The following is a 10,297-nucleotide window of genomic DNA, read 5'->3' on the forward strand; positions in this document are numbered from 1 at the left end:
TGACAATGCAAGAACAAAGATGCTATGACATCATTGTCAGAAAACCAAGGTAAGAGCTTGGACTGTGCCATATTTTTATATATATATATATATAACCACCGCCAAGGCTCTCATTGGATTTCTCTCAGAACTACTACTTGGAACTTGAGAACTCAGATCTAAAATTGCTTGTTCAGAATCTCACGAAGATCACAGTACTCCATCTTGATGGTGTATATATATCATCCATGGGAGAGGAATGGTGCAAAATCATATCTTCTTCACTACCTTGTCTTCAAGTCTTGAGCTTGTCACGGTGTCATCTCTCAGGTCCTCTTTGCTCTTCTCTTGAGAATCTCCAGTCAATTTCGGTGATTAATTTGAGTGAGAACTATTTGTCTGCCCCAGTTCCAAATTTCTTTGCAAACTTCACCAATTTGACAGAATTATATCTCACGGATTCTAATTTGCAAGGAACATTTCCAGAAAACATCTTCCACGTACCAACTCTACGTAAGCTTGACTTAGGGGTCAATGACTTATTTCATGGTTATTTTCCAGAATTTTCCCAGAATGGAGCTCTCCAGACCTTGATTCTTCGCTACACAAATTTTTCCGGGGGATTACCAAGTTCTATTGGTAACCTTCGGATGTTGTCCGTGATATATGTTTTTAATTGTAGCTTCACTGGACCAATCCCAGGTTCATTTGCAAACCTTACTCAACTTGTTCTTTTGGATTTGGCTTACAACATGTTTACTGGTCCAATTCCATCATTTTCGAAGAATCTCTCCATCATATACTTGGACCATAATTCACTCAGTGGAACCATTCCATCATCTCTTTTGAATATTCCATCGCTGACACAAATTGATCTTTCATTTAACAAATTTGATGGTCAAGTTGATGAAATTTCTAATGCTTCCTCCTTTCTACTAGAGTTCATCAATTTGGGAAGTAACCATTTACAAGGGTCGGTTCCCATGTCTTTCTTTCAACTCAGAAGGCTTACTGTCCTTGTACTTAATTTCAACAACTTCAATGGTTCAATACAACTGGAAAATTTTTATAGGCTGCGCAATCTTTCCCTCATTGACCTTTCATACAACAGCTTGTCAATCCATACAAGTAGTGGCAGTGGTTCAAACTTGTCTTCGATCCCCCAGTTTGAAGGATTATATTTGGCTTCTTGCAAGTTGGAAAGTTTTCCTGATCTAAAGAACCAATCTGTACTGGCCGAGTTGGACCTTTCTGACAACCAAATTTGGGAAGTTGGTAATGGAATATTCTATCACTTGAATCTCTCTCACAATCTCCTGTCTTATTTTCAAGTACCCTATTTTGTTCAAGCTTTCCTTGGTCTCCTTGACCTACACTCTGACCAGTTCCATGGGAAAATCCCAATACCAGGAATATTTGCTGAATACACGGACTTCTCAAGCAATAGTTTCAGCTCTTCTATCCCTCCTACTATTGGTAATTTCCTCACCAATGCTTATTTCTTCTCTCTTTCAAATAATAGCATCATCGGAAACATTCCTCAATCAATATGCAATACAAAATACCTTCAAGTTCTAGATTTATCTAATAATGTTTTGAATGGCACAATACCATCATGTTTGATCAAAAGGAGTACTAGTACTCTTGGAGTACTGAATCTGCAAAATAACATATTTAGTGGAAAAGTTCTGAGTTTGTTTCCCAACAACTGTAGTCTACAGACATTGGATCTCAGTGGTAATCTTTTGGAAAGGCGGGTTCCGAAATCATTGTCAAACTGCAGAAGGATGGAAGTTTTAAACGGTAAGAAATTTGTCTAAAATTCATTTATGACATAACAAAAATCTATTCGCTACAGAAATGTGGTAGTTAAGCTTCCAAAGGAAGCTTTGAAATTCTTGGGCAGCATATTCTTGGGCAACAAGTGTTATTTGGCTTCCAAATGAAGCTTTGTAATATACTTGGACACCAAGTATATTCTTGGCTATAAATAGCCTTGCACTCATTTGATGAAAGGCATTCGAGAGGCATTCAAGAGTAAGACAATATTCGGATCAAGAGAGTATATTGGTTTTATGTGTGTGAGAAAATCCTTTTGTGTGTACAATCTTCAAGAGAGAGTTGAAGTTTGTATTTTGGTGGGTTTTTCTCTTTGTGTAAACCATATACTATTTGGGGTATTTCTTGAGTGTTGAGTGAGTCTTCTTTGTTGATTGAGTGAGTGGTGTGAGAAGAAAGATTATTGTGAGGAAGAACCAAAATGTTCTTCAGTTTGTAATCTGTTTCTTTATAGTGATATGAATCATTATCGTCCATGAACGTAACCCTATTTGTGAGGGTGAACCACGTATAAATCATTATCTCGTTTGTGTGTGTCTATTTATTTTCTTGTCATTATTTTTTCTATTATTCTCATAAACTCCTATTCGATCCTTATTTCATAACAAATTAGTATCAGAGCTTTTGGGGAGTTTTTTGAGATGTCGACAAAATACAAGATTGAGAAATTTGATGGCAAGATTAGTTTCAGTCTTTGGCACATTAAGATGCAGGCCCTGCTCACTCAGTAAGGTTTTGGCAAAAGAAGAGTTAGAAAGAGGAGTTACGATCCTAATTCTTAAAAGGGTTGTGAGGGGACTACACAACGTGGTAGGATAATGAAATCCGTTTTCAGATGGCAACCGAAATTGCAGCAGTCCTTACAGGGAGGCAGACCCATGAGGACAGGTGTGATATTGACTTGCAATAATCTTGGTGGCAATGATAGTCCATTCAAGTGCTATTAAGATGTGTGGGAGGCAAGTAGTTGGTCACAACAGAGATGTGAGGAAAAGTCAAGGTCGTCCTAATCTCCACAAGGGTGAGAAGATGACTTTCCATTACCAACCGGTGGTTTGTGGGCGGTTGCTAAAGGTTGCTGAAGGAGATGTCAAACTTGGAATTTTTTAGGTTGCTTTTGGTAAGCATTTAGAGTTTGACACAAATACTAGAGGTATCCTTATGGCTGCACAAGGTATGCATGGGTTGAAGAATTAGAGCCCGAGGGTTAAGTTTGAGTATGACTCAAACTTAACTAAAATTCTTTATTAATTTGTTTTGTGTTGGAGATGATGATGACGTTATTTTTATTACTCACATTGCGTTGAAGAAAGACTCTTTATGATGTTGTCTTATCATTTCTGCTAAGGCGGAGAAATTTTGCCAAGGATGGAATTTTATGGTTCATTCAAAATTTTTGCCAAGGTGGAGAATTTTAGTCAAGGTGGAGATTTGTTAGAAATTTGTCTAAAATTCATTTATGATATGGCAAAAATCTATTGGCTATAGAAATGTGACAGTGAAGCTTCCAAATTAGCTTCCAAAGGAAGCTTTGAAATTCTTGGGCAGCAAGAATTATTCCTAGGCAATAAGTGCTATTTGGCTTCCAAAGGAAGCTTTGTAATATACTTGGATACCAAGTATATTCTTGGCTATAAATAGCCTTGCACTCATTTGATGAAAGGCATCCGAGAGACATCCAAGAGTAAGACAATATTCGGATCAAGAGAGTATATTGGTTTTGTGTGTGTGAGAGAAAATCCTTTTGTGTGTACAATCTTCTAGAGAGAGTTGAAGTTTGTATTTGGATGGGTTTTTCTCTTTGTGTAAACCATATACTATTTGGGGTATTTCTTGAGTGTTGAGTGAGTCTTCTTTGTTGATTGAGTGAGTGGTGTGAGAAGAGAGATTATTGTGAGGAAGAACCAAAACGTTCTTCAATTTGTAATCTTTTTCTTTATAGTGATACTAATCATCATCGTCCGTGGATGTAACCCTATTTGTGAGGGTGAACCACATATAAATCCTTGTCTCGTTTGTATGTGCCTATTTATTTTCTTGTCATTATTTTTTCACTTATTCTCATAAACTCCTATTCGATCCTTGTTTCATTACATAAACCTTGGTAAGAATATGATAACTGATAGGTTTCCGTGCTTTTTGGAAAACATATCTAGTCTACATGTTTTAGTTTTGCGTTCTAATAGGATTCATGGAGACATTAATTGCCAAGGGAAAATTAATGTAAGCTGGTGGAATCTTCATATCATTGACCTAGCTTTCAATAACTTTGGCGGCAATCTACCATCAAGTTATTTCTCAAATTTGAAGGCAATGATGATAGATAACGATAATGCACAACCAAAGTTAATTAATTTGGGTTATCTGTTAAAAGATTCTTTTGGAGATGTTTTTAGGTATTATTCAAATCAAGTAAAGGTCACCTACAAAGGAAAAGAGGTAGAGTGGGTGAAAGTTTTAACTATCTTTACATACATTGAATTTTCAAGCAATGTATTTGAAAGGGAAATACCTGATACTACTGGAAATCTCACATCACTAGTTCCTTTTAACTTATCACACAGCGATCTCAAAGGCTCAATTCTAACATCATTAGGAAACTTGAAGAAGCTCGAGTCATTAGACCTTTCACAGAACATGCTGACAGGGATGATCCCGACACAACTTGCAAGTCTTACATTTCTCTCACTCTTGAATGTGTCATACAATCTTTTGGTTGGAAGAATTTTGACAAGTTCCCAGTTTCAAACATTCTCAGAAACATCATTTCTAGGGAATCCAGGACTATGCGACTTCCCTTTGAACACGAGTTGCAATAATATTGCTGAAGATTCACCACCAATATTCGGAGATGGGCATTCAATCTTGGAGACAGAGGTCTACCTAAGTGCAGCATTGGGATTTATCGTGGGGTTAGGAATCATCATCTGGCCACTTGTGTTCTGTAGAAGATGGAGACAATGGTACTACAAACATGTGGATCAAGTTTTTCTGAGAAGAATAATAGAGAGACGAGCTTACAGAAATCCAATTCGAATGCTTGGTGGGTGAAGAGAAATGGATAAACTTGAATTCTTAGCTTGAGTCATTCCAATTGAGAGTAAAATCAATGATCAAAGCATATGGTAAGCTTGCAATTAATTGTGTAATAATAGTAAGCTATTTAGTTGAAGTTGTTTTAATATATTTTATTTTGACATTTGTTTTAGTTTGTTTGATATAATCCCTGAATCATACTGTTGCTTTAAAGGGTTTGAACTACATGCAGGGCTGTTCAGTTTATTAGGGGTAGTAAATAGAAATATGAAAATGAAATGCTGTTGATCTAAAAATTATTTTCTGTGCATATGTGGTAAGAATTTTTTATATTTCGTCCACACCGGGTTTGAGCCCCTCCCCTCTTCTTTGAGAATAGATAGGTTATACCATTGGGCTAGATACCCGTTAGTGAGGTAAAAACTTATTCTCCTAAATTGTGATCATAAATTTTCTTCTTGTTATATTGGTTAAACCATAATTTCCTTTCAAATTGAAGCCATTGAGAAAATATATATATATATATGTATATATATATATATATATATATATATATATATATATATATGTATGGGCTAACTATGGACAAAATATTGTGAGCTTGGACTTGATTGTCCAGTAGGGTTGGGGTTAGTGCCTTAGGTAGATTTTGGAATGCCAGGCTTATACTCTTTGCACCTATTAATCTAAATTCTAACCCTTCTTACATTGGTAATGGAACTCTCATTTTCAATTTCATTGTCATTCTTAAATGTAAGGGTAAATTACATTGACACCCTAGCCATAATGATAGTTTTATACAAGTTAGGTCTATTTTTGAAGAGTAACAGTCTCTCAGGTTTGGTAAACTTAACTATGACCAACTCTATAACCTGACCATAATACCCTTTAACTTATGATTTGACCTATTTAAATCATAAAATTATAATTTTGACTTCCATCTCTACAAATACACCTCACCCAATTTCACTCTCTATGGATAACTATATATATATATATATATATATATATATATATATATATATATAAACATTGATTATAAATATGAACAATCCTAAATTAATATGATTTGGCTCCAAACGAATCGACAGTGCTTCAACTCCGAGAAAGACTAAGAAAGAAAGGGACCTATAACATTAAAAAAACAAAAAAAAAAAAAAAATAAGGATATCCTGAAACAAGAATTGCAAAAAAAGCGACAGAGATTAGCCCAAGACGTCTACAGAAAAATTTCTTCAAGCGCTCCAAGATTGAACAAAAGCAACCCCAAAGGCTTCATGAAGAAGAGAAGCCCGAATCAGAGGTAAAATTCCACCAAAACCAAAACTCATTTCTCAATTCCTCATTAAACTCTAGCTCCAACAACGAAACCTCCAAATCCAAGAACAAATTGGTCAATGCTTCATTTTTCAAAGCCCTAACCAATGAACAGAAGATGACAAACTCAACCTCCTAAAACACCATCACCAGATGTATATTTCGAATCTCCACTATTCGATGTTCTTCTACCAATTTTTCAGACCAGTTGGTCTCCAATTTGGTTAGCGTCGATGTGTCTGGGTTTCAATCGCTTGTGGAGTCCTTGTTCTTCCTCTCTTGCCTCGATATCTCCAGCAAGACCCTCCATTCCTTACCGCATCATACCACCTTGTCCGCCATCACTGCCACCATTATTGGACCACATTGTCCACCATCACCACAACGCCAAATGGGGGGTCTGATTAGGTGGTGTTAGTTTGACTTTAGGGTTTTGAGTTAGAAATTAGTCATTGTTGATGGTGGTAAGAGGTTGAAAGGTGGTAGCAATTGGGTGAGGTGGGGGGAGGTTGGGTTGAGATAACATACCATCGCGATCTATTAGGGTTTTGGGTTAGAAATTGGTTGTTGTTGTTGTTGATGGTGGTAAGAACTTGAAAGGTGGCAGCAATGGGGTGGGGTGGGATAACATACCATCGCCATATATATATATAGAGAGAGAGAGAGAGAGAGAGAGAGATGGATTAAGGGTTATGAGAGAGTATTGGAGAAGAAGATAGACCAAGGGTTATATATATATATATATATATATATATATATATATATATATGAGTTTTGGGGAAGAAGATGGATTAAGAGTTTTATATATTACCCTTAGTCCATCCTCTTCCCCAATACTCTTTCATAACTTAATCCATCTATACATATAGGAGTTTTGGGGAAGAAGATGGGCAAAAATCCTCTCCATGGCACCTCTCATCGGAGAGAGTCCATTGAGGATTCAATGGCTGTAATCTAGCCCCTTGTTCAAATTGTGCCACATCATCACTTACTTATCGTCAACTCAACACAGAAATAAAAATATTTATTGAGCTACATTAATTTTTACCACAAGCACAAATACCATATACAAATATACTTATACAATACAATTTACAATACAAAAAAATTATACAATACATCTGCCTCCCATCTCTCTCTTCCTTTGTTGCTCTTCTAAACTTCACTTTTCAAAATTAAAGACAAAAAACGAGATCTCAAACCTCTCACACACAGAGGGCCAACCATAACGGATGTAGAGATAGAGTTCATCGTGGATTCAAAGGAGCACAACCTCCTACGATTCGGTGGTGCGTGAGTTTCGCGGCACCAAGGCCGAGACCAATATCGATCTCAACCTTCCTCCTCTCTTGGAATTCACTTGATCTCGCCGGAAACATCGTCGGTGTCGGAAACATCGATCTTGCATCATCTGTTTCCAATTTTGGGATTTCATTCATCTTCTTTTTTTCTTTTTCAAATAAAAAAATTATGAAATAGATAATATATATAATTAGGGAGAAAATCTAGAGAGAGAAAACTATATTTATAGAAATATATATTTATGTAAATAGATAAACAATTTCTCTTTTTTGCAATTGAGAAATAAATGATTTCAGATATTGGTTATTATTGGTCATCAATGTTGATTTCTGTTAACAAAATTAGTGGGTTTTTTTTTTTTTTTTTTGGTAACGATAAATATATTTATACATATAGTCATATATATTACGTTTCTAATGGTAATAAATTTGATTTAAGGAACAAATTTGATAACTTATTTCATTAAAGCAAAAACCAAACAAAATTAAATTTCATATATTTTAGAAACATATTTGACTAGTATGTCTTACAACATATTTGTATATAATATATGATTTTATGTTAACATACATCACAGCTTTTATTTAAGATGTTCAATGCAAGTAAACACTTGATAGAACCACTAATGGAACACATCTTTTACAGTAATACATTCAATTCTTTGTACAACATTTGTCTTAATTTAATTCTTAAATTAAAGTGCACATCCACATACATGTTTTAGAAAAAATGAGTTTATATAAGCGTAGTTGAAAAAATGAGTTGTTAAATATATCTATTAGTGGAGTGGAACCTTCATGAAGTAACCAATTCAAAACACCCCATGTACACTTGATTGAGTAAATACAAGTATTACGACCAATTTAAATCAAAGGAAGTTGAAGGGACCATAAAAGGAATCATTAAATACATATCACAATGTTTGACTAATATGTGTAACAAGATAATTGTATATAATATAAGACTTCTTTCTTAACATACATCACAACTTTTATTTATGAAGTTAAAGGGAAGTGGACGAAATCATTAAATACCCATGATAATATTTGACTAATATGTGTTACAACATAATTTTATATAATATATGAATTATTTGTTAACAAGCATCACAACTTTTATTTACGAAGTTGAAGGGAAGTAGATGAAATCATTAAATACCCATCAGAATGTTTTACTAATATGTGTTACAATATAATTGTATATAAAATATGGATTCTTTGTTAACATGCATCACATCTTTTTTTTACAAAGTTGAAAGTAAGTGTTAAATGCCCATCAGAATTTTTTACTAACATGTGTTACAATATAATTGTATATAATATATGAATTGTTTCTTAACATGCCTCACAATTTTTTTTTTTACAAATCTGAAGGGAAGTGGACAAAATTATTAAATACCCATCAGAATATTTTACTAATATGTGTTACAATATAATTTTATATAAAATATGAATTATTTCTTAACATGCATCACATCTTTTTTTTTTTAACGAAGTTGAAGGTAAGTGTTAAATACCCATCAGAATGTTTAACTAATATATATTACAACATAATTGTATATAAAATATGAATTCTTTCTTAACATGCATCACATATTTTTTTTACGAAATTAAAAGTAAGTGTTAAATACCCATCAGAATGTTTTACTAATATGTGCTACAATATAATTGTATATAAAATATGGATTCTTTGTTAACATGCATCACATTTTTTTTTTTTTTTTTTACAAAGTTGAAGGTAAGTGTTAAATACCCATCAGATGTTTTACTAATATGTGTTGTAACATAATTGTATATAATATATGAATTGTTTCTTAACATACACCACAACTTTTTTTTTACAAAATTGAAGGGAAGTGGACGAAATCATTAAATACCCATCAAAATATTTTACTAATATGTGTTACAACATAATTGTATATAAAATATAAATATTTTTTTAACATGCATCACATCTTTTTTTTTTTTTTTATGAAGTTGAAGGTAAGTGTTAAATACCCATCAGAATGTTTGACTAATATGTGTTACAACATAACCGTATATATATGAATTCTTTGTTAACATATATCACAATATTTCATTTACACAACAATATCTGAATGAGTAAAATTATTGCCAAGCCAAATAAAATCAGGCTTGCAGGAAAGAAAAAAAAAAAAAAAAAAAAACTTTTACGATCGACAAATGTACAGATATCTCCACTAGAAAACATATTTTCTCTCAATTCAATTAATTGATTTTTTAAACAACACTCACTATTTTGTTGGGTCTTAATTTATTGAATAATAATTAATTAAGGGGTTCTTTCACATACAAAATATAAAACAAAATTATTAATATATCACAAATTGAATTACTAAAATCAGATGTAAAAATGAATTATAAATTACTGCAGCAGATTAGTCATTAACTATAATACTCTAAAAATGTCATGTCAAATTTATTTAACATAAAACAATTATTATGACACTTACAACATATAAATAAAAACCACCATGTGGCGCGATGATGAACAATTATAACAGATAAATAATATTATAAAATAGTTATTATAAAGACTTATAACAGATAAATAAAATAACAGACTCTACAAATTTAACAAACTGAAATTATGAAAATGCTGAATAACTAACAAAATTACAAATATTTCAAAATAAAAAATGAACAAATAAATAAAACCATAAACTTTGCAAATTTAACATGCCCAAATTATGAAAATGCTAAAAAAACTAACAAAATTACAAATATTTCTAAACCAGAAATGAACACTTATAACTGATAAATAAAATTATAAACTCTGCAAATTTAACATACCAAAATTATAA

General features: G+C 33.0%; 1 protein-coding gene across 1 annotated transcript; it reads left to right on the plus strand.

The window, feature by feature from the left end:
* Positions 1–227: 227 nt before the first annotated feature.
* LOC132296180 (receptor-like protein 7) lies at positions 228–2,928 on the plus strand. Its single transcript, XM_059794401.1, has 2 exons — positions 228–1,782; positions 2,747–2,928. The coding sequence occupies exons 1-2, from the start codon at positions 228–230 to the stop codon at positions 2,926–2,928; spliced, it is 1,737 nt and encodes a 578-aa protein (XP_059650384.1).
* Positions 2,929–10,297: the final 7,369 nt, after the last annotated feature.

The sequence above is a fragment of the Cornus florida genome, unplaced genomic scaffold (genome assembly GCF_030987335.1).
Source record: "Cornus florida cultivar Cherokee Brave unplaced genomic scaffold, ASM3098733v1 CherokeeBrave_3.0.0_Hap2_Chr02, whole genome shotgun sequence".
Classification (NCBI taxonomy): domain Eukaryota; kingdom Viridiplantae; phylum Streptophyta; class Magnoliopsida; order Cornales; family Cornaceae; genus Cornus; species Cornus florida.

What these genes read in the sequence shown, in the direction of transcription:
- LOC132296180 (XM_059794401.1), top strand. Translation starts at nt 228, where the DNA reads ATGGGAGAGGAATGGTGCAAAATCATATCTTCTTCACTACCTTGTCTT. An exon ending in AAGGATGGAAGTTTTAAACG is followed by an intron (nt 1,783 to 2,746) that starts GTAAGAAATTTG and finishes TGGCAATGATAG; the next exon opens with TCCATTCAAGTGCTATTAAG.